The sequence below is a fragment of the Hyperolius riggenbachi genome, chromosome 3, assembly GCF_040937935.1.
Source record: "Hyperolius riggenbachi isolate aHypRig1 chromosome 3, aHypRig1.pri, whole genome shotgun sequence".
NCBI lineage: Eukaryota > Metazoa > Chordata > Amphibia > Anura > Hyperoliidae > Hyperolius > Hyperolius riggenbachi.
The window spans coordinates 140,825,748-140,851,454 of NC_090648.1; the positions used below are offsets into that span (position 1 = coordinate 140,825,748).

Below are 25,707 nucleotides of genomic sequence, written 5' to 3' on the forward strand. Positions count from 1 at the left end.
AATTTGGAATTAGTTTTAAAGGAAACTTGAAGTGAGAGGAACATGGAGGCTGCCATCTTCACTCCCTTATAAACAATACCAGTTGCCTGGCTGTCATGCAGAGGTGTAGCTAGGGTATTCAGTGCCTGGGGACAAAGACAGTTTTTGCGCCCCCCTCTGGATAGCCCTGTACAAATGCTGTTTAGCCAGATGTGCCCCTTCCCCCCCTATAGATAGCCAAATGGAGAGGATGCTGGGAGCGCTGCAGAGGAGAGATGACATCACTGCTGGAGCTCAGGAGGTGACTAATTGTCTTAGCGGCAGAGCATCAGTGCAGAAGCCAGGCAACCAGCATTGTCTATTAGAGAATGAATATGGCAGCCTCTGTATTTCTCTCACTTTAAGTTCCCTTTAAAAATACTGACAACAAAATTCAGAAAAATTGAAGACCAAGTCATGGAGCTCATCAGCTTTCCCTGATGGTCACTGAACCAGCCATCATGCTAATAAACAAACCGGGACCATTGTGACTGTAAAGCGTACATGTAAGCTCTGACAGTACAGGAAATCAATATTTGCATAATACTTCAGCAGTCTCTACCTCTGGAACTACACATTGCCCAGACAAGAAATGTTCACAAAAGGTAACCTCTTATGTATGCTCATTTTCTATCACCCTAAATGATGACAGATTTGCTTTAAGAGGAGTTAATAAGTGTGGGACTTTCAATATACATTCAATATGAAGAGTTATTTTTATTGGCGTATCAGTCAAAGCCATGGAGAAAACAGCTGTTAAGATGGTTCTGGCACACCACAATGTGCAGTACTAGCAAATGGCCATGAATTGTCCACATAGCCTATAGTAAAATACTACAAATACTACAAGCCCATATAAAATACTACAAGCCCAGTATTGGATTCAAGATAGACTCTGTCTATCTTGAAGCCAATACTGACATCATTTCCTCCCGTAATCTGTCTTTTGCATGCTTTGCCCACCCTCCTCCCTTCAGACACTCTCACCCAGCTCTTCAGTAGAAAGTGCATTGCCTAAAGGTGGCCACTAACGGTCCAACTTCTAGCGAAAAAATCGTTCGAGCGATCAGAAATTCTGATTGGAAGAAAAATAATTCACTACACCATCAACGAACCAATCTTTGCTTCCTATCTATCACAACCAACATGAAAAATCCAAATTTTGGTTTGACAAAAATCCAATCAGACGACTATTTTTATAATCGATCATTATCAATTGTGCCCATCAACTGAGATTGTTTACAACCAATCCGATCAGAATTTCGGATCGCTCAAACGATTTTCGCTAGAAATTGGGCCATTAGTGGCAATATTGGCCAATCAGAGAGGAACAGAGGTGTGGGAGCAGAAAACGGGAGGGAAAGAGACTTCAGCCAATCAGGCTGCATTAGTTATGTCTGAGGGGAAAGTTAAAAAGAGAAAAAGAAACCCAGCATGCACTGCAACTTCCTTTGTGCGGCAGATGTACCAAATAAGAGCCAGGGAAACTGGGGAATGATGTTTTATGCAGAAGGAAAGTGATTTTTAACTTTTGGATTGCCTGGTTAGCATCCTTATTACTAGTTTACCAGATAAAAATAAAGAATTGATTTTTGACTTTATGCCCGACAGTTACTCTTAAGGTGCGTACACACGTCGGATTTTTCCAAATGACCGGTCGTTTGGACGTCTGAACGGCCGGTCGTTTGGACGTCAAATCGGGCGTGTGTACAAATGGTTGTTTAGCTGATAAGACTGGTTTTGACGGATCCGCTTTGCGGATCGGTCAAATCCAGTGTTACCAGCTGAACTACCGTTTGTACACACGCCCGATTTGACGTCCAAACGACCGGCCGTTCAGACGTCCAAACGACCAGTCATTTGGAAAAATCCGACCGGTGTTTGTACCTTTAAAGGGATCTTGGTGAGAAGCAACAATATGAAGTCAACATTTAAAGCATATGTAAACAATGTAGTATTCAGGAGATACTCCTGCAGGACAGATTTAACTATATGAGAGTAGCCCCTGCGACCACTGGGGGGCCCAGGACTGAGGGGCCCCAACTTCTTCCTTACCACCAATATTGGGATCCACCTTCCACATCATATGTTGTTGCAGCCACATTTGTTATGGTTAAAAGGATCATGGTGGCCACACCTTTGCATGATCACTAGTAGATCATCCCCCAAGCTGTGGGGATCATCAAGGGGAGACTTTGAAAGGGTTGTGAATGTTGATGGATGGGCCCATAACATTTTTGCTGGGGGACCCCTTAATTTGTAGTTTCTATGACATCTGCTAAGATCGTACATTGTGGTGTGCTGGAGCCATCCTTACAGGTTGTACAAAGGTAAAGATGAATGACAGAGGCACTTACATGTTTCACAGTCATGACAGTGGTACTTTCTGGCACTTTAGTTGACCTGATGAAGTGGTGTGAACCCTACAAAACATGTAGTCCACTCAAGAGTTTAAAGTTGAGGCTATTAGCCTGGTTGTGACTAACTGGTAGGTAAGCCAACATGTACTATCTCTTAATTTTTTTAACTATTTTATTTTTTGGATGCCTCTTTATCTGTTATGTATCCTAACTGATGTTTCCTACTAGCTTTGACTGATATAACAATAAAAATTGTATTTGACATTGAAAACATGTTGGAAGTCCCATCCATTTATTGGACCTTATGTGGTGTGGTTATCTCCATAGAGCTTCCTTCTGATGTCCACATCCTCTCTGTCATTTAGTGCAAGGCTAGATGGACTGAGGTCACCATCTCCGTATGCCTGGAGCAGAGAGTGGGGGATTGAATGCATAATTCCTGTGTTGGGGGTGCCTTTCAATGAACTAAGGGTGGGAATCCCTGAATCTTGCCCATGTGTGAACTAAGACATGGCAGAATCATAAGAAGAGCATAATGATGATGATGTCACCTGTGATGACATAATGCCACAGACAGATACAGAGTATGAAAAATATACTCCTGGCTCAGAGTATCCATTTAAATTCATGCACATGGAACTCAATTTTGTGGAGACTCTGTCTTGACTTGCAAAGCTGATCCTACTCTACTCGCCCAACCTACTGTGGTAAGTCAAAAAGGTCTGCATCGTTCCCTAACCAATAGTCTTGTGAGGAAAACCTGTTACCTTAATTAACATTAGCAGCCATGGTGGATAACTAAAACTTATCATCACAAGCAGTTTGTCTTTGTCACCAGTTTTATAAAAAAATCTTTGCCATAGAAGGGAATCCGGTCCTTATTTTGCTATTCCATTATTGCCGAACAGACCAAGAATCACAGGCACAAAAATCAATACCAGTTCACATGGCAAAGAGTGCCCTCATTAAAGATTTATAGGAGTCCTGATTAAAAACTGCCTGATTCTGCCATTGAACTCACCGTGAAGAATACTATGGACAGCATTTTAGGACTTGCACCCATAGTATCCTCCAATTCACATCTAACAGGATTTTTCCATGGCACCAATGACTTTTACAATCCTGGATATATCTGGACCTGTCCTATATCCCAGGGTTTTCCAGCAGATGTTACAGCATCATCCAAATCCATGTAAATGATTAGACTTCTTATGGTGACTTTAAATTGTAGAAAACATTGTGACACAGCTCAAGTCTTCTCATATGGCTTGAAAAATATCTCTGTAATACGGAAACATTTCTACTTAAAGTCATTGTAAACAGTATTAGCAAAAATATCACTTAATGTATTGGATGTTGCTGTAACTATCCCCCTTTATACTCACTACTGGCTCTAGCTGGTTCCAGTTTTACCAAGTTCTTGTGCATAGCAATGCTTATACTTTTTAAGGCTGTCTGTAAAGTCCTCTAGGTAAGAGCAAACTGTAGTTGCCCAATATAACTAAATAGTCAAACTTTTGCTTATATTTTCAAAATCATCCACACTGATAACTGATCACGTGGAATGGAGTCCTCTTGAAAAATCTTTGATGCCAAGGAAAAAGGCCGTACCAAATCCAGTATAGCTGGTGTGTCTCTTATTCTCTACTGTTCAGTGTACAGTCTCCTCTGCATTTAATGCATGTGGTGGGACAGGTGTATTGCTTAGAGGCAGTTCTTGCTGAGCCCTTGAAGCTAGTGGCACATCGTCTGAACATGAATCTCCACTGTCTACAGTGAAAGGTGGGCCAATGACAGTCTGATTATCCTGAGAGTCCCCACTCCGGTGGATACCATTGGCAAGGTGTGGGCTCTTTGTGGCCACAGCATTTAATGTGTGTTCTGTACTGATGGCCACCAATGGCTGTTTGCTCCAGTCTTGGTTCTCACTTTCAGTCACTTCTGATTGGCTGTGAGCATTAGAGGTTGGAGTCAAACATTCTGTGGGGCCCTTGTCCTGATCCATACTGAGCTCTTCTTCCTCTTCTTCTGAATCTAGCCCAGTGTAGCGCCCACTGCGCTCAGAAGCGGAAAAGTCAGAGTGTACAATGACATCTGCCTCCACTTGATTCTGAGAGGGATTTCGGTGAGTCCTTCCAACATCCACCTAATGATATACAAATTATTATCAACAGTCAGAAAAAGACCAACGTTTATCTAAGCATAATTTCAGCATTACCTCAAAGTTAATCAAATACTTAAGAAGCTATTATCTATATGCTGATGGGGACAGGAATTTTCCCCAAACAACATAATTGACAAGACCCAGAAAATGTATACTGCACTTTTCTCTGGGTGGACTCAAAGCGCCAGAGCTGCAGCTACTTAAAGGTAAAGTCTGAGCAAAAGAAAAAAAGAAAATCTACTTACCTAGGGCTTCCTCCAGCCCCTGACAGCCGTCCTGAGCCCTTGCCGCAGCTCTGCTCCCAACCGATAGACCGGGGTCCTCTCCGTTGCATCCTCTGTGCCTGCGCGCGACGCTCGCAATCACGCTCACATGGTCTGGAGTGTTCTGCGCAGGTGTAGTAGTTATGTGCCTTTGTAGAATGCTCCAGGCTACGTGAGCACGGTTGTGAGTGGCGTGCCGCATGCAATAGATGCTGGTTGGCATCTGCAACGGAGTGGACCTTGGGCCACCAGCTGGGAAGCGGAGCTGCAGCGAGGGCACAGGACGGCTGCCAGGGGCTGGAGAAAGCCGCAGGAAAGTAGATTTTTTTTTTTTACACACCGGATCTTCCCTTTAAGGTGTGCTCCACGGGTGACCAGGATCATTAGGGAGCCTTACCCAAACACTCCTTACTGTTTAACGTAATGGCTTGAGTCAGGATTCACACCCTTGTCAAAGGCCTCTAATCCCACATCAAATGCAACGGCCTTACCAGTAAACTATCCAGCAAACTATCACATACCCCCAAACAACATAACTGGGTACATTTCCCCCTATACGACATAATTAGACAGTGTGTCTCTCAACGTGGGATTATCCTCCCAAACCTAAAATTTCAGTGACTACACTTAGTTACATAAAAGAACATTTGAAAACAATTCCACACATATACTTTCATTGCAGAGAGCAGTGCAAGACAGCTTATCTCTGGCTAATAGAGCAGTGCAAGACAGCTTATCTCTGGGTAATATTAAATGTAATAATTGGTGGCATGTGTCCTCACTCTGCCCCCCTCCTTTTCTGCTGAATTGGCTCAGTTGTTGCCAAAGTGATATGTCTGGTCAGCAGAGGGAGGGAGGAGGGAGCAGAATCAAAACAGAGGCAGAGAGTGTCTTCTGCCTTTGCCGATGAGACAATCCTGTAATGCTCTCTGCAGTGAAAGTTATAAGTTATTACACACAGAGAATGTGTGGGATTGCTTTTAACTGTTCTTTATGTAACTAAAAGTAGTTATTAAAATGTTAGTTTTTGGACTATGACACCACTTTATTTAAAATAATTAGTGTGACACCCCAAATAAGTCTTAGGAACCTATGCAATATCAAGCAGGTTTTGGCTGATCAGTGGATATGGACACTCTGACAGGGATTATTAAACTTCCTGCAATTGTCACAGCAGAAAAGCAGAGCCTGTCACACATCTGTAAAATTGGTGTGTGCTCTCTGTGCACAGAAATTTCTCTGCAATTTAGAGACTCAAACCCTATGGGCCTGATTCACAAAGCGGTGCTAACAGTTAGCACCCTGGTGAAAAGCCCTTTATCATGCCTAAACTCAGTTTAGGCATGATAAGTTTAGGTGTGATAAGTTTAGGTGTGATAAGTTTAGGCATGATAAGTTTAGGTGTGATAAGTTTAGGTGTGATAAGTTTAAGCGCCAACTGCGTTAGCACCGCAGTGCACAGCTGATCAAAAGTTTAACGCTAGCAAAGACTGGTGCACTTTGTATAAAGTTTAATGGCGCTGCTTTGCGTGCGGGACTTTGCAAGCGATCTAAACTTATCTAAACTTAGCATACCTAAACTTATCACACCTAAACTTATCACACCTAAACTTATCACGCCTAAACTGGCTTTTCACCAGCATGGTGCAATGGTTATCATGCCTAAAGTCTTTTAGGCATGCTAACTGGGTTAGCACCGCTTTGTGAATCGAGCCCTTTGTGTTTAACGGAAGATAGAAAAACATGCTGAGACAGTACAATATCATTGTCACATTTTACCTTGTGACTCTCGTAGGCAATATCATGTAAGACCATTCTTAGCCCTCCAGCAGTTAAGTGGTTTGTAGAGCCATTGGCAGCGTGAGTGAGGTCTCCAGGGATGGTTTCTGCATAACTAGTGATGTGGTTTGCCCAGTTCTGAGTGACTGATCCATTCCATGATGGCTAAATGATAAATATGGAAATGGGGGCAAGAAAGACAAACCCAAAGCTGATCATTTACTGCTGTGTATTTCAAATGTATTTTTTGCATGTACAGGAAAACAGAAAGGGACTTAACATAATTTATTAATAGGACTAGTACTATATGCATTTATGCTTAAAGAGGACCTCCAGAGTCAAAATTAAAATCTGGCAGCCTGCAAGTAAAAGAAAGTTATATTTACCCGAGAAGTCTTGTCCCGCGATGCCGTCCCGAAGTCCCTGCATCACCCAACTTACGGCGCCTGGCCCCGCCTCCTCTCTCCCTGCCTCCTTTCTCTCCCCGGAGAAAAACAAAATGCTAGCAAAATATTTATACAAGACACACAGTTTTAAAAGGCTGCAATAAAGCACAGAGGTTAACCGCACTGTACATTTTTTAATTTTGGTTCCTTGAGAAGCCTATGTAGTAAAAAAAATGTCCTGACTGATACTCCACAAATATGGATTTTTTTGTGATGCAGTTTTGAGGTTTTAGAATCTGTTCTTTATACTTAAGGAGGAACTTTACCGTATACAGTATAACTTAAAGTGGGATTATACTCCTAAAACTAAAAATTCAGTTACAAATTTTAGTTACAAAAAAAATAACATTTGAAAGCAACCCACACATTCCATGTGCGTAAAAACTTCTTTTTACTGCAGAAAACAAGAGGAGCTTGTAATCATTGCTTGCTGAAGATCTCTGAGGCATGTGTATTCCCTCTGCCTCCCTCCTCTTCTGCTGAAGTGACTCAGCTGTTGCCTGGGTGATGTTTCTGTTCAGAAGAGGGTGGGGGCACAATGAAGACACATTCCTCAGAGAGCTTCAGCTGGCAATGATTACATTTGCCTTTGCTAATGACAAGAGATGGCTTCTCTTGCTCTCTGCAGTTATAATTTTTGTTTACACACAGGGAATGTGTGGGAATGCATTCAAATGTTCTTTTATGTATCTAAGAGTAGTTACTGAAATTTTCGTTTCGAGTGTAAAATCCCACATTAATGAATAAAATTCCTTATTTAAACAATATTAATTTATAAATTAGTCAATGTTTACCCATTTTAAAATCTTACCCCACTCTTATTTACATTCTTACATTTATCAGAGATGCCGGCATCTTTACTGCTGGCAAAGTAAATCCCCAGAGGGATTTTTTTTCCTCTGTAAAGTGGGGAGTAGAGACAAGACAAGACAAATAACATTTATATCGCGCTTTTCTCCTGTCGGACTCAAAGCGCCAGAGCTGCAGCCACTAGGACACGCTCTGAGATAGATCCTCCAAATGGGGAGGCCCTCTTTCAACTGCTAGCTGATCTGTTGAAACTTCTCAAATGTCAGCCTGACATGGGGGGGGGGGATGGGAAATTGACAAAGGCCTGAGCAAGCAAAGCAATCAAGGTCGCCAGGGGTAATGCACTATACAATCTCTGCCTTGGACACTGGAGGATCTTGTATCGAGCATGATGAGGCGGTGGTGAAACATGTCAGGATCTCCATTGGGACATCATCTGCTGGACCTTCCCTTCCCATCTTGATCGTTATTCTTATGGTGGCCATACATGGTACAATTTTTTCATACAATCTTGCCATTTCTTTGTCATATAAGGGTAAATTAAGGGAATACAGGTAGTCCTCGGTTAACGAATGAGATAGGGACTGTAGGCTCGTTCCTAACCTGAATCCGTCCTTAACTCGAGACAGTGTCACCGCGAGCGCCGGATTGCGATAATTTAAATGTTTTTAAGTACTTTTACATTGATCTAAAGATGCCGTGTGTGGGGGGAGGTGAGCAGATACATACTGCACACCTCCCATGTCCTAGCGTCACCCTCTGCCTCTGAAAAACACCTCCGTATCATTAAACAGATCCGCGCCCTCTGACCCGGATACTATACTGCGCTGCGTATGCGCAGTATGCCGGGTCGCCTCCTGGCCTGCGTCAGAGGGCGCGGATCTGTTTAATGATACGGAGGTGTTTTTCAGAGGCAAAGGGTGACGCCAGGGCACGGGAGGTGTGTGCGGTATGTAGCTGCTCACCTCCCCACACACATGCCGTCTTTAGATCAATGTAAAGGTACTTAAAAACATGAAATCACCGCAATGACGTCATCGACGGTGCTGAGCTATCGGCAGGCCGTTCGTATCGCAAGGGCGTTCGTAAAGCGGGCGTACGTAACCCGAGGACTACCTGTATACTGAAAGGATAATTTAGGCAGTTCCCTTATATTACATAGAAATGGGAAGATTGTATGAAAAAATTGTACCATGTATGGCCACCATAAGATTCACTTGCTATTGTTGTTATTGGGAGACGCTTCACGGTCCCGGGTTGCGGCGTTATGATGTCATAATGCAGCAGGACCCAATTTTCCGGTCAGTTTCTCTCAGCAGAACGGAAATTGAAGGTTTTGCAGCACAATCGGATCCTATGGAAAACGGACGTTTTACAGCACATTGGCTGTAAAAACTGACCATTTTCCCGGATCCAGATGGCCGGATCCATATGGCCGGTTCCGGAAAAAATGCAGATGTGAACTGGGCCTTAAACATGTAATTGAATTGTTAGAGTGGACACTTACCATTTCACTATTGCTCTGGGTTTACTACAGTATTTTGATTAGCACTAAAGGATATTTGTGCATAAAATCCTTGGAATTCCAGTTTCTGGCTCGGTTACATGTGAGTAGGTTACTGGAGTCGCTCCTCATATTTGGGTAGTACAATTCACAACCAGTTGGCCACCCGCAGTACATTGGTTGGTAAAGGGTATTTTTTGTTTTTTTCTTTTAGCAACATATCAAATGTTACAAATATCTGTTTTTTTTAGCTCCACCTGCTGGTTTGACGGGAGAAGTTTTTATGTGCAGGAAAGAATCTTACAGTTGCTACAAATACATTTTCTGACAAGGAAGGAAGGAAGGGTGAGGAGAGTCGGCACTGCAAAAACGCTGTCTTTAATTCAAAGTGTAGCAAGACATAATCCAACATGTGAAGATACAAAATGACGTACCGTTGCTGTGGAGGTGGTGAAACAAGGGTGGGTGCTGGGCACAGATAGCCTTACAGCCGTTTCACGCTAGGATGCGCTTCTACGGAGGTTGTACCGGCTTGGTACAGCCTCCGTAGAAGCGCATAAACGGCTGTAAGGCTATCTGTGCCCAGCACCCACCCTTGTTTCACCACCTCCACAGCAACGGTACGTCATTTTGTATCTTCACATGTTGGATTATGTCTTGCTACACTTTGGATTAAAGACAGCGTTTTTGCAGTTCAGACTCTCCTCTCCCTTCCTTCCTTGTCAGAATACTGCCTGTTTGAGGTCAGAGCACGCTGGCTGTGCCAGAGTATCTGGAGGTGTGTGTATCCTGCCATATCCTGTCCACACTCACACGTTTACTGTAGTGCCAACTCACTGCTTCCTTTTCTGCTGAACAAATACATTTTTACCACACATCTGAAGTGGGAGGGATATGGAGCCTGATATATTTATTTCCTTTTAAACAATGCTAATATCCTGGCTGTCCTCTTGATCTTATGCCTCTAATACGTTTAGTCATAGATCCCGAACAAGCAGGAAGATCAGCTGTTACTGACAGAAGTCTGACTGGATTAGCTGCATGCTTGTTTCAGGTGTGTGACACTACTGCAGCCAAAGAGATCAGCAGGACAGCCAGGCAACTGGTATTGTTTAGAAGTAAATAAATATGGCAGCCTCCATATCGCTCTCAGTTCAGGTGTCCTTTAATACAGCAAAGTCTCCAAATTTAGTGGTGAAAACAAGTCATTGTTTCCCATGGATCAAACAGTAAAATGAGATATCCTTTATTAAGGCTGTTAAATACTCAACTGACCTCAATGTAACACTGTAGGGAGAGTGATATGGAGGCTGTCTGATTTTATGGGTCCTCTTGACTGATTTTGTTGGCTGCTCTACATAGGGTTTATATATGGTCATAGCAATATATACAAGTGCTCAGTGGATTTTTTTATATGGGTATGGACACAATAAGGAATTGATTATATCATAAACTTCATATGGGTATTTTTATTTTATTTATTAATTTTTATTTTTTAATTTTTCTTGATGTGTTTGTTTGAATATATGCACAAAGTCATGGATGAAGATTTGCAATATATGGATTGCACGAATGTGGACAGACGTGATGCAGCGTATATTTAATGTTGCACATTTTTGCAGCATATATTGAATTTTGCACTTTATGGAGGGAATGTTTTGTATTTTGGAATTGTGCAATATTATAGACATGTGATATGTGTGTATATATTTTTTATGTTTTTTTAGTGCTCCTGTTTTATACTGCCTGAGGAAGCGGGCGACAGACCCGTGAAACGCGTTGCGAAATTGTGGGAGTCAAATTAATAAATTGTGAATGATTATTTATATCAAATTTAGTGTCTGATTTCTGGGGTGGTGAGTCATCCAAGACCCCCCCATTTTATGATATTTTAACTTATTTTATTCTGATTGGCGCTGATACTGATACTGTATCCACCTGTTGGATGGGTGTGATTACCTAATCCTTCTACGGAGAGCGACTTCTTAGCCTGAGAGGGGACAGGCCTAACATCCCCACAAGCGCTTCTAGTGGTTGCCTATGCTCGGCAACCCATTTTTGTGAGTATTATCGCTTTCAAACTTTTATTGATTGTGTTACAGTAATCACTATTGGGGCTCTTGATTTTCTTTTTGTTTTACATATTTATTCGAGGACTACGTCTTACGGATACATGGATTGCAGACCCCAGCCAATATGAACTTCATTGATCAACGAAATCTACACAGAACGGACCTTTTGGCCCAGTTCAAAAAGACAACAGTATCTGAGAACCCACAGGACGTTAACATCAATCCAGAGAACAACCCAAATGAACATATTGACTTAAAGCCACTATTTTCCAAACTAGAATCTGCCTTGAGGGAAGAATTTTTCCATCAGGCTGATATTTCCATGCAACAAACATACATTGATGAGAAAATTTCCCCGGATGGGATAAGAATTAAGACATTATCGGCATTTCCAAAAGACCCAATCTTTACGGTAGATTGGTATGAATATTTGGAGTACTGTACACAGGGGATGATGCAGAGGATTATAAACAAACGGACCTCTCTTATAGAGGAACTACAACCAGTTATAGCCAAATGCAGGGAAGATTTAGATCCTTACTCTAGAAGTATCAAATATCAAACTTTGCTCTCAAATTTGATCTCTAAAGTAAAGAAATTTGAACGAGAAACGGTAGACACAAAATTAAGCAAATTAAATAGAGATAGGTTAGCTTATGCTGAACATAGGGAAAGGGAGAAGAAACCACATGGTCCCGTTCCGGTTCCAATACAACCCCTTAGGGTACCACTACAAACACCTTCAGCTCCACCCCACAATTTACCAGCACTAATGAACCTGAGCATACTACCCCCACCCTTTTTATACCCCATTTTTCCCCCACCACCCTTGGAGCTACAAAATGTAAGAGCCCCCAAAAAGCCAGCTCCAGAAACCTCTCATCTACCAATCACGACACAACCAAACACGTCCCGTAGCGTAGTAACCCCTTTGGCTTCTGAAAAACCAATACTTGAAAAACCAAACATGGCTAGTATGGCACAATCCAATATGGCAATAGTGACACAACAAATTATTTCACCCCTTCAAAATATACCAAAACCTGTGTTGGAGATTAAAACACAAAACTCCAGCTTGCAGGAGCATTCCAAATCTTCCTTTTCCAAATTCTCAACCCTGAAAAATGTCTTTTCAATCCCCCCCCAAAAAACAGCCACTAAGATTAAAGGGACAAAAGACATCACTCATGCTCCACCAATTACTCCAAAAATCAAAATAAAAACCAAGAATATACCAAACAGCAGCAACTCTAAGGAGAATAAATCCACAACACTGTCCCTAAATTCACCCAAATGCAATTTTTTTAAAGGTCCTCCACCTCCCACCTTGTTTAGACACACCTCAAATCCACCACCCAAAACTGAAATAAAAATTGGGAATATAGTAGTATACAACCAGACGGACACCATCGAAGTCCTTTCACCGACAGGAACAAACCCATCCCAACACAGCATCAATCAGGGAGACACTATTGTATCCCAATCACAGATAGGAATAAATCCCTCTCAACTTAGTGTTTACGATACCCAAACATCACCTATAAACACAAGCAATACAAATATAATTGACATTGACCAATCACAATCAATTAATGCGGCACTAATAGATAACTCAAGTGAGCAGTCTTTTTTAGATTTACCTCCAATACTCACGAACACTTTTTCAGACTCACTTCACAACCAATTACCAAGTCCCAAACCCTCTCGCACTATACTTCATCCTCGAAGTATCTTCAAACGCCCCTTCCCAGACGAAGAAAACGGGGATCACGGGGAAAAAAGAAACAGAACATAGGGGCACCCCCTGTAAACCAAATCAAATCAATTTTTAATCTGTCCAGCCACAACCTAAATCGGGAGGAAATTAGTCTCTTAAACAAAGGTCTCTCATATTGCCCAACCAATACCTCACAATTATGTGACCTTTATGCGGATTTGAATGCATTTGTGCGGAAATTAACCTTGAAAAGGCATTTTGCACTCAAAAAGATAGACAAAATGAGCATGGCTATTATCACTCAGAATGATGAGATGCCAGTCGTCACGATTGACGATGGGGAAATTGCATTGGAGAGATGTATAGCCACATCTCTAAGGGGGCGCTCTAGATTTTATCCCACTGCCTCAAAGGGCAATTTTATTGAAACATTTTATGCGCTTGTACTTGATGATCTACAAAAATTATGTCAGGATGAAGTTGTGTACCCATCTAATTTAACCCGACCGGAAAAAAGAGCTTTAAACACCCTAAAAAACAACCGTGAATTAATAATAAAATCTGCAGACAAGGGGGGTGGAATTGTACTACAAAATAGAAAGGATTATATTGGTGAGGCTTTACGTCTACTTGACGACACCGTACACTACAAGATCATACCCAGTGATCCAACAATGGAATATAATAAGGCCCTCAAAGAACTTATAAACAAGGCCTTTTTAGACGGCCTCATCACGAAAAGAATTTTATCCTTATTGAAAACCCTAATATTCCATTCATGTATCACCTTCCAAAGATCCATAAAAGCTTGGAAAATCCACCTGGGAGACCGATAATCTCGGGGATTAATTCAGTCACCAGCCAATTGTCTAAATTTGTTGATCAACACCTCCAGAAACATGTACATGAACTTAAATCTTATACAAGGGATTCACAACATCTAATCAACATTCTAGAAAACAAAAATTGGGACTCAGATTTTACCTGGTTATCTTGTGATGTTTCAGCATTATACACAAATATTACACACACATTTGGAATACAAGCTGTGTCACAGTTTTTACAATCGGATGACAAAATGCCGCGTAGTCAAAAACAGTTTATTTTAAACTGTGTAGAATTTATACTTACTCACAATTATTTCTCATTTTTAGATGTGTTCTATCAACAGGTGGGGGGCACGGCTATGGGGAGCAGCTTCGCCCCCAGTTATGCAAATTTAGCCATGGGTAACCTAGAATCCATACATATATATCATAATAACCCCTTCAAGGAACATATAGTTCTATACCAGCGGTACATAGATGATCTAATATTTATATGGAAAGGTGACCCAGATCTGATCCCACTTTTCCTTGAACATTTGAACAGAAATGTGGCAGGTTTATCTTTCACTTCCAAATATGATAAGGACTCCATTGAATTTCTGGATCTGGTGTTATTCCATGGGGAGGGCCGAATCAAAACCAAGACTCATTTTAAACAAGTAGACGCTAATGGATACATACATTTTAACAGTTTCCATTACAAACCATGGACTACCAACACACCATATAATCAATTTAAGCGGATTTTTAGAAACTGTTCAAACATAAATGATTATGATGAACAATCCAAAATATTGGTGAAGAAATTTCAGGAACGCAAATACCCAAAAACCCTAATTGAGGATGCACGTATAAAAGCAAAAATTCCTGCTAATAAACAACACAAAGACATAACGGAATCACAAACAGACACAAGTTCCGTATTGAGATTCATCACGAAATATAGTACACAACAAAAAAACATTAATAATATTTTACAAAAAAGATGGGACATATTAAGACAGGATCCAAACTTAAGGAATAATATCCCCAACAAACCCCTGGTTACGTTCCGGAGGGCACCCAATCTGAAGAATCTATTAGCCCCAAGCAAATTAAGGAATCCCAGTTCAGGAGAACACAAACTACCAATTGGCTCCTTTAGCTGCCTCAAGAAACGCTGTCTGGCCTGCACATTCTTAACCCAAACGGACCACATAGAAGCCCATACTAACGGAGTAATTTACCCAATACTAAAACACATAGATTGCGAATCTAGGTTTGTAATTTATGTGGCTTCCTGCCAATGCCAATTGCAATATGTAGGTCGAACAACCCAGTTACTTCGGGAAAGGATAGGCCAACACAAACAAAATATTTCCAAAGGCCTCCTTACACAAGGTTTATCCAAACATTTTCTACAGTTTCACAACAGTGATCCTGCAGGGGTTTCTTTTATAGCTTTTGAAGCCATCAATCCCCTGGCACATGATGCGTTCAATATTTTTTAAAAAAAGGGAAACATTCTGGATACAGACCCTAAAAACATTGGTACCCGATGGTCTCAACGAACAACTAGAAAAAACATACTAGTCAAAAGAAATCCTCTTCATCATCCCCTGGTGATGAATTGGTATGAAAGATGATACTTGCAAGTTGCTCTCTTTTAATAACAAAATCTCCCCCCCCCCTCCCCCTATATAGGTGTGTGTATAGAGAATATACGGGTGTATCTGTGTATGCATGTGCATAGATGTATGTGGATGGGAGCGTATATGCGGGTGTATACACATGTGGGTGTGTGGACATGCACACGCGGGAGAGTGCAGGGTGTACATGCACACATGTGGGATGCGTGTGGCGGTATGTGTGTGCATGTATGCATGTCTGTACACAACCCTCCTTTGTTTAGGTAGAGGGAATTTTCCCCCCCTCCCTCCCTTTGTTTGTGTTTATATATATATATAAGTGTATATATATGTATATATATATATGTATCTTTTTAATATAAATTCTTTATACTTTGTATTCTCTCTGTATATAATTTTTTTATAGATATGTATATACCTCTACTAAATATCTGTTTTCTATAACCCAATTTTATACGCGTTTATGGGAAAAGAATATGCGTTTTATTTTACTCATCATTTCCCCATATAGTTTTTATGTATATGTGGATGTGGTTTCGCATGTGTATATATATATATATATACACCTCTAATGGATTATTTTAATGCCCCTAGCAACAGCCTATACAGAACATAGAGGCAACTAGGCGACCACGTGATGTAAGTTTTTCCCATCCTGGAAACATGAGACAACTCCAGACGGGGAGGGAACGTAGCGCGTTCCACTGTGGAACGCAGCGCTCAGCCGTAATTTTTAGCTGCGCGCATGTCCGCACATGCTCGCAACACATTACATCCTCCGGAATTAGGGAAGCTAGATACCGCCCCCTCTTGGAACGCATGCGGTGAGTCGTGGAGCGCATCCACGACTTCCGCATGACGACATTTCCAGAGGAAGTCCCGTCCAGTCCCCACAAGTATACGATCACTTAAAAGACAGGACGCCGCAGCGGCAGGTCACAGAGGTGCTACACTTAGACCAAGTGACACTTCAGGTAAGCGATCCTCCGCAAACTTTTCACCCCCACAGGCTGCATTTGGCGTGGAGGATTCTTGTGTGAGTATATGGTGAATGGATTTTAAAACGGATGTTGGCTGCTCTACATAGGGTGTATATATGGTCATAGCAATATATACAAGTGCTCAGTGGATTTTTTTATATGTGTATGGACACGATAAGGAATTGATTATATCATAAACTTCATATGGGTATTTTTATTTTATTTATTAATTTTTATTTTTAAATTTTTCTTGATGTGTTTGTTTGAATATATGCACAAAGTCATGGATGAAGATTTGCAATATATGGATTGCACGAATGTGGACAGACATGTGATGCAGCGCATATTTAATGTTGCACATTTTTGCAGCGTATATTGAATTTTGCACTTTATGGAGGGAATGTTTTGTATTTTGGAATTGTGCAATATTATAGACATGTGATATGTGTGTATATATTTTTTATGTTTTTTTAGTGCTCCTGTTTTATACTGCCTGAGGAAGCGGGCGACAGACCCGTGAAACGCGTTGCGAAATTGTGGGAGTCAAATTAATAAATTGTGAATGATTATTTATATCAAATTTAGTGTCTGATTTCTGGGGTGGTGAATCATCCAAGACCCCCCATTTTATGATATTTTAACTTATTTTATTCTGATTGGCGCCTCTGTTAAAAAAAATTTTTGACTGATTTCATGTTTTTGTTTTACAAAATTTTCCAACAAAATGTATTTTTTTGCTAAGGGATCCCAGTGGTCATTAATTTCCCCATTGATAACAAGTCCCTACAACAGGAGATATTGGCAGTGCAGTGAACAGTGGTGATGAAGGCACACATTCAGCTGGGGGCTGTACCATTAACAAAGAAGGACAGTGCATAGAATGGTGGGTCCATTATAACATATCCGAGGATATAAAATTATGCTCCACCTCTATGTATTTAGATAAATAGAGGTGGGGGAAGACTGCTAGTCGCACCAAAAACTGATATACAGGATGATTTAACTTTCACCCTACCAGCAGCACAATATTATTAGGCATTACATGTTTACAATGTCATCAGATCTGTCACAGATTCAAACAACTGGTGAACATAAAAAGGTACTATAACTTCACCTCTGCTTCCACCTCTCTAGCTACAGGTAGGGATGATCAATGAGATGCAATATTTCTGAGTTCATGATTTATGTAGATTTATGATTTGTTTTATGCAAATATATGCAGCTTGAAAATGGACCAATCAGTTTAAACCTGGGTGGGACTTGATTGGTCCATTTTCAAGCTGCATATACTTGCATAAAATTTGACATAAATCTGCATGAACTCGGAAATATTTGCATCTCATGAATCATCCCTAGCTGCAACACATCTTATTTGGGAGTTGCCCACTTTCTAAGAAAAACATTTTTTCCTGCCAACCTCTCCAGCTGACTGAACAGTAGAGCTGAAAGTAATGATGTTCCTTTGCTCATGGCTAGCAGTGTAATGATTATAACAAGGCGGGACTTGTGAAGTCATGGCCATTTTTGTCTATGCTTATACTGTCTCAGGGCCCCGCCTCCCTTTGACTAAGAGCACAGGCAACAACACTGATTGCAGATGGCCAGAGGCACTTTTACCTTTAAAACTTGAAAGCCAGAAAATTCCATAGATTCCATAGATACAATCTACGGTAATATTTTCCACTCTTTATTCTTAATTTATCAGCTATCTCTTTACAGCTATTGACACTGTTGACCTTGGAGTTTGTTCCCCAAAGTTGGTGGTGCAGCAATTGTCATTGCACTTTCTCTAGAATGGGGAGACACCATAACGCATGGGTGTCCTGGGCATTATGATCCCTAGCTATGGCCATGTGTAGGGCATGATATTGCTGAACTGGTAAGGTTCCAGAGGTACTCATACCCATCGACTGTGTAGCTTAAAGAAAACCTGAACTGAAAATTAAAAGTCAAAATAAGCATACACATGTCATACTTACCTTCCATGTAGTCTACTCCTCATTGTCTTTCTCCTCTCCCGCGTCCTGTTTGTTCACTGTGATCAAGGGGATTTTCCGTCCTCCATTTTGAAAATGGCCATTACCCATAACCGCTTTCTGGTCAGCACACAGTTAAACTGTAACATCGCCCACTTGAGCCATAGGGAAACATGGACATTACCTGGTACATCAGTTTTCCTCTCAGCTATAACTGACAGCAACTGATATTTTACTGACAGCAACTGATTTATTTCATATCTGACAAAATATTGTCAGAACTGGAAGGGATTATTGTCAGAACAAAATTGTGAGCTTCTGAGAGGAACTGATGGCAAGGTAACTATGTAATGTTCATTTGAAGTTACCTCATGTGTTTATTTTAAATATTTTTACCCAGTACAGGTTCTCTTTAAAGCGTACCTGAGACAGTTAAAAATGAATTCCCTGGCTAATGGAACAGGCATCCACAGTGAACATCCATTCAACAGGTCAGCCCAAGCCATTTCAGTTCCTAGTTCAGCGGATATGAGCAGTAGTTTTATATCACAATGAGAAAGAATGTAATGAAAACAGTATATGCACTAACAGAATTGCTTGCTTTATACTATCGCTGCATATGACTTAAGTTATCCCGTTTCAGTGTCTATGTACCTTCAAGTTTTGCTCACCTTCATCTTGAGCTGGTTCTTGTCCTCCACTGGAGGGTTTGATACAAGGCCTCCTATAAGTTCAGTGACCTCTGGGACTGGAAGAGTAGGGGTATCTTCATGTCGAGAGGGCATCAGGGTCTCCAGCTCGTGTGAGTCCTGGCAGTGGTTCTGAGAACAGGAACCCTGTCTTGCCCTCTGATAAGAAGATGGACATCTGTTAGATCTTTGCCCCAGCTCAGATCCTGGATCCCTAAGGAAGAATCAGGGGAGACAATTAGAATGATCAATAACTTATTGACACTATCTTGCCAGTCCCCACTCACAACAAAATCCATTATCTCTGATTTTACTAGTCAATCATGCAATATGTATGGCATCTAGATCACTAGATCTTCTGTAGTGACCGATCCACTAGAAACTGGTGACAATGTTATTACGTGTATGATATACATAGAGGATGTACTAAGTTCCACCTTTAAGCTGAGCATACACTAGCTAGATGTGGTAAACGATCAATATATCTAACTGATATCGGTCATTTACTGCCTTGGCTGCAGCAGCTGGCTTCATAGAGTACGAAGCTATGGAAACTTACTTCTATACAACTCCCACCCATGTCCCCTTCCCCCAACCCTCCATGCTCCAAGTATGATCTATTAAAAATATCTTATGATACATCCTCCCTTTACGTTCAGCTTGCAGCATGTACATTGAACATATGTTTGATACGTGTTCCTGTCTACCCCCCAGTGTTATCTATCAATGTGAGATCTATCAATGTCAGCAAATCGCTTATCGCTGGCGACCACTACAGTAATAACACTGCCCTACACCTTACATTGCAGTAGCATTTTTCAAAACACTAGAGGTCGCCAGTGATTGACAGTGTTGCTGAAATCGCTAGTAAAGTGCTCCAGTGTGAATGGGGCCTAATTATTTCTGTTTTTTTTTTCTTGCTCTGTTGGGGATGAATAAAGAGTAAACTCCCACACATGTCAACCGTCCTGCCAACCACACATGCAGGCTGGTCAGCAGGGGAATAAACAGTGTGTGCCATCACCTAATGTTTACTGAGGCATACCAGCCTGCAGGTATGCCTCCAGGGGGGCAATGCATCATCCCTCTCCCCTTGAAAATCGCTAGTGCCCAATGTCAGAGGATACCAGGCTTTTTGGGAATTCCCCTGGTGCCTAGTGGTGATGGGGCGGGGCTACCCAAAATGCCACTCCCAGTTCCCATCCGGTTAATAAGTAGCACGTTTTTTTTTTCCAGGGCCGGAGCTACCATAGGAAAAAATGGGCAATTGCCCCAGGGCCCCAGAGCCTGTAGGGGCCCCCAAGGTGTCCCTCCCCCATCTTAACTGTTGCTCCCCAGGGACTCTGCGTCTTTGGCAGAGTAGCATCTCATCTGTGCTGGCGGGCAGGTGAGTCACTACACTGACATAGACACTGCAGAGGTCCTAGGGAGCACAGTTAAGTTGGGAGGTGATTGGGGGAGGGTCAGCAGCCAGCTCAGGGGCCCAGGAGGGAAATTTGGCTGCAACAAAGTGCCTCTAATGACGCTTTTTGGTCGGGGGGGGGGGTCTGTTGGTGGGCCCCCAGGCTAACTTTGCCCTAGGGCTCAATTGTTACTTGAACCTGCCCTGTTTTTTTCCCACATACTACTACTAGTAGTCTACTGTTTATTCACACAAGGATTAAGGTGGAAAAACTTCCACAATGAGAAAATCCCAATGAAAAAAACACACTTGTTTTCAAAATAAACTGCATCTATGTTCTATGTCACTAGTAACCCACAACTAAAATGTCATCTATATTCTTATGTCTTCATCTGTCATCTTGCAGTCTGACTGAAGGCTTCATCAGCAATTAGCAGCAAAAGGTCCATCCTTCTTACAAGGTTCTTCAATGATTGTCTGCAATCCTGGTGATGGATTTGGCTCTGGGGTTACCATGGATGACATAACTAACCATTATAGCCACCCAGGGATGTCAGTGCCAAGCAGGCATCAATTTACATCACAGGAGCCTACAGGCACAGATGTTCTGGCACCATAGACTTTCCTCTTTACACACCTACAAACCCCACAAACTGCACCGCAAATGTGCTGGCTGGCCCAGCTGTCACTTCTCCCTTACTTTCCCTGCCCGGTGTAGGTAGCCACAGATGGCCCTTAATACTGAGTGTACCTCTGGCTTTCTAATACTAAGTAGCTAGAGGTGCCCTCAACTGAAGGGAGATCTCTCAGTGAAATGCCAGATTTAAAGGTGGCCACTAACGGTCCAATTTCTAGTGAAAAATTGTTAAAGCGATCAGAAATTCTGGTCGGACGAAAAATCGTTCAGTACACCATCAACTAACCAATCATTGCTTCCTATCTATCACGACCAACAAGAAAATCCAAATTTTGGTTCGACAAAAATTCAATCGGACGATTGTTTTTATAATCGTTCATTATCGATTGTGCCCATCAACTGAGATTATTTACAACCAATCCGATCAGAATTTTTGATTGCTCGAATGATTTTTGCCCGAAATTGGACCGTTAGTGGCCAGCTTAAGAGCACAGACAGAACATGTAATTGAGGAAGAACAATATCACTTCCACACCAAGTAGAAGTATACAGGACAATAATACAACTATTAGAAGAAGCCATTGAGTATAGCTAGGAAGTACAGGACATTATTTTTTTCATTATTATGTATTTCATTCATTCATTATTATTTATAGAAGTCCAGAGAAGTTTAACGAGTCCAAAGTCATGTCCCAAAAGGAGCTCACAATCTAATATCGCTGCCCATAGTAGTCAATGATTCCAACCAGTCAAAGGTCAATTTTGGGTGAACAAACTAACCTATCTGGGATGAGGGAGAAAAACAATGCCTGTAGGTAACCAATGCAAATACAGGTAAACCCCCATGCAGATTGCATCCTCTCAGGAATAAACCCTGGATCTCCAGCACTGTGAAGCTACACAGCAATTATCATAGCACGACGGTCTCCCTAGGTTTAGAGAAGGTGTGCAATAAGGAGCCACAAGCGACCTTATGGTATGTGCTGAGTAAGCAAGCACTGAAAATTTATGAACAAAAGTTTGAAGTATTTAGCAATATTATTAATATGAAATTTGGACATCCAATACAGTCTCTTAGCAATTTCTTAACTCAGGAACAGTTGAGCAAGAAAATGTATCTGTAGGCCTGAAGTCAGTGGTGGAGTGTCTTACTAGAAAATACAGCATGCTTTGCCAACCAGGGCCCATATGCAATTCACTCTTTCACCTGAGTTTTCTCCCAGGAGATAATTTTTCATCTTCTATTTAGAATAACTTTTAAGCATTTTCCAATGGAAAAATATCCAAAAAGTAGGTGAAAAAGTACTATCAAAATAACGTTGAGCATTTTTTTGCTTGCTGATGGTTTAGATGATATTTTATTGACACGTTTGAAAATCTCACCTTGGAGATAACTCAGGAGAAAAAGTTAATTGCATATGGGCCCAGGTGTCATGGCTGCATCCTAAATTAAACCTGAACTTTAATGGACAACTGAAGTGAGATGTACAGTATATGGAGGCTGCCATATTTAATTCATTTTAAGCAATACCAATTGCCTGGCTGTCCTGTTGAGCCTCTGCCTCTAATACTTTCAGCCATAGACCCTGAACAAGCATACAGCAGATCAGGTGTTTCTGCCATTATTGTCAGATCTGACAAGATTAGCTGCATGCTTGTTTCTTGTATTGTTCAAGCACTACTGCAGTAAATTAGATCAACAGGGCTGCCAGGCAGCTGGTACTGGTTAAAAGAAAATAAATATGGCAGCCTCCATATACCTCTCACTTCAGTTGTCCTATAAAGGTAACCCAAGGTAATAGGGATATGGAGGCTGCCATATTTATTTCCTTTGAAACTAGTTGCCTAGCAGCCCTGTTGATCTAATTTGCTGCAGTAGTGCTTGAACAATACAAGAAACAAGCATGCAGCTAATCTTGTCAGATCTGACAATAATGGCAGAAACACCTGATCTGCTGAATGCTTGTTCAGGGTCTATGGCTGAAAGTATTAGAGGCAGAGGCTCAGCAGGACAGCCAGGCAACTGGTATTGCTTAAAATGAATTAAATATGGCAGCCTCCATATACTGTACATCTCACTTCAGTTGTCCATTAAAGTTCAGGTTTAATTTAGGATGCAGCCATGACACCTGGGCCCATATGCAATTAACTTTTTCTCCTGAGTTATCTCCAAGGTGAGATTTTCAAACGTGTCAATAAAATACCATCTAAACCATCAGCAAGCAAAAAAATGCTCAACGTTATTTTGATAGTACTTTTTCACCTACTTTTTGGATATTTTTCCATTGGCATAAGTTGTATCTGAGTCAAAACCCTGGAACAAGCATATGGCTAATCCAGCAAAACTTGAGTAAGCTAAGTCAGAGTATCTGATCCGCTGCATGCTTGTTCGGGGTCTATGGCCTAAAGTATTAGAGACACGGGATTGGGAGGTTACCAAAACTGGTATTGTTTAAAAGGAAATAAATATGGCAGCCTCCATTTCCCTCTCGCTTCAGGTTCCCTTTAAGCATACAATTATTGTAATTTGTCCCCCCCCCCCTTGTGTTCCTGTAGCTCTGCATCACAGCCTGGGAAAACCTCTCCCCAGTCTACTAATTGGCGCATATAACTGCACACACGTCTCCCCTGACAGCACTTTATACCACAGGAAAGTCTGATTACCTCACGCTGTCTCTCTACCTCTATTATACATTATGAAGAGGCTTGCGTTAAACTGATATCAAGAGAAAATAAAATTCTTTATGCAAATGGATTTTTAAATACAGCAAGTATTATGACTGCATACAAAAGTGAACATATTTTTTTCGTATGCTTCATTACTGGATTAAACTGTGATTCATTTGATAACTGTATGTTTTGTACACATTGGGGTGGCTGCAGCACTCAAGGAAACAGCAGGGTGTGTTGTTACAGAACATATTTTCTAAAAACGCAGCTGAAAAGTATAATTTGCCTTCTAAAACAGAACATTTACAAATTATACCTCAGCATGCACAAGATGTCACCTATAATGTATGACTTGGTAAAATGAGTGGAATGTGCCAGTCATTTCCATGAGGCACACCCAGGACTGCTAGTTTGAAGCACACCGATCATGTTTTATTTTTAGTAAATTCATCGGTCGATAACGCCTTGGAGATCTGATCAATCACCGCCAGAAGCACTGCAACTTCTAAGGCTGTACCTTGTCATGTAGTAAACACATATGTGGCATCAATGCGCCATCACTTCTCCCCTGCATGATAAAAATTGAATGCTGTACCCAATCACATTTTCAGTTGATGAAATCTCTGAAGTCGATTGGAAGTTATCAATCAGGCATGTGCTGGTCAACAGATAAGTATATCTTATGTATGGCCACCTCACAGCTGGCACTTCTGTTTAAGGCCTAGGTTCTCAACGTGTGGTACGCGTACCTCAGGGGGTACTTCTGATAGTTCCAGCGGGTACTCGGGCTTGATATACTTTACCAAGAAAAACAAATTTTGAGTTTTAGAAAATAATAAATCTTATTTAACCAGTTTGTCCTCCTTGACGTAGTTCTACATCAAAGAGGACATGTGTGCTCCCGCGGCCGATCGCGCGCGCACACACGCTCCCGGCTGCGGATCGTTAGCCCAAGAATCAATGAATCGGGCCATGGTGCCCGATAACTGATTCCTCTCCCCCGCAGAAAAAGTGACAGCTTCTCTCGGAAGCTTCGCTTTTTCTGACTCCTATGTCCCTCTAAGCATACATGTTACGCTTAGAGTGACATCATGTAAACAAACTCAAGGTTGCCATATTGTGGCCAAAAAGTAAAACTACATCTAAAAGTAAAAAAAAATTAAAATACACATATATTTCCCCAAATCAAATACTATTTACATCCCACCCTCCCAAAAATACCCACATAAAATGTTTAATAATAAAAAAAAAACATTACAATTAACAAAAACCCCAAAACATAAATATTTACTACGTTTTTTTTTTTTTTTTTATAAGCTTGTAAATAGTGATGGATGCAAAACGGAAAAAATGCTCTTTTATTTCCAAATAAAATATTGTCGCCATACATTGTGATAGGGACACAATTTAAACGGTGAAATAACCGGGACAAATGGGCAAATACAATACGTGGGTTTTAATTATGAAGACATGTATTATTTTAAAGCTATAATGGCCGAAAACTGAGAAATGATGAATTTTTTCAGTTTTTTTCTTATACTTACTGTTAAAATGCATTTACAGTAAGGTAGCTCTTAGCAAAATGTACCACCCAAAGAAAGCCTAATTGGTGGCGGAAAAAAACAAGATATAGATCAGTTCATTGTGATAAGTAGTGATAAAGTTATAGGCTAATGAATGGGAGGTGAACATTGCTCGGATGCATAAAGTGAAAACGACCGAGGGCTTAAGTGGTTAAACAACACTTAATTACCGTCTTTCCCCT

General features: G+C 41.2%; 1 protein-coding gene across 3 annotated transcripts in view; it reads right to left on the reverse strand.

Annotated features, from left to right (window-relative positions):
- Positions 1-1,895: 1,895 nt before the first annotated feature.
- IGDCC4 (immunoglobulin superfamily DCC subclass member 4) overlaps positions 1,896-25,707 on the reverse strand; it is a 169,600-nt gene continuing 145,788 nt past the window's right edge. For all 3 annotated transcript variants that reach the window (XM_068274998.1, XM_068274997.1, XM_068275000.1), the window contains 3 exons: positions 19,216-19,447; positions 6,585-6,749; positions 1,896-4,524 (listed from right to left, as the gene is read on the reverse strand). In XM_068274998.1, coding sequence (XP_068131099.1) covers positions 4,030-4,524; positions 6,585-6,749; positions 19,216-19,447 — 892 coding nt within the window. In that variant the 3' untranslated portion in view covers positions 1,896-4,029. The remainder of the gene's footprint in view (positions 4,525-6,584; positions 6,750-19,215; positions 19,448-25,707) is intronic.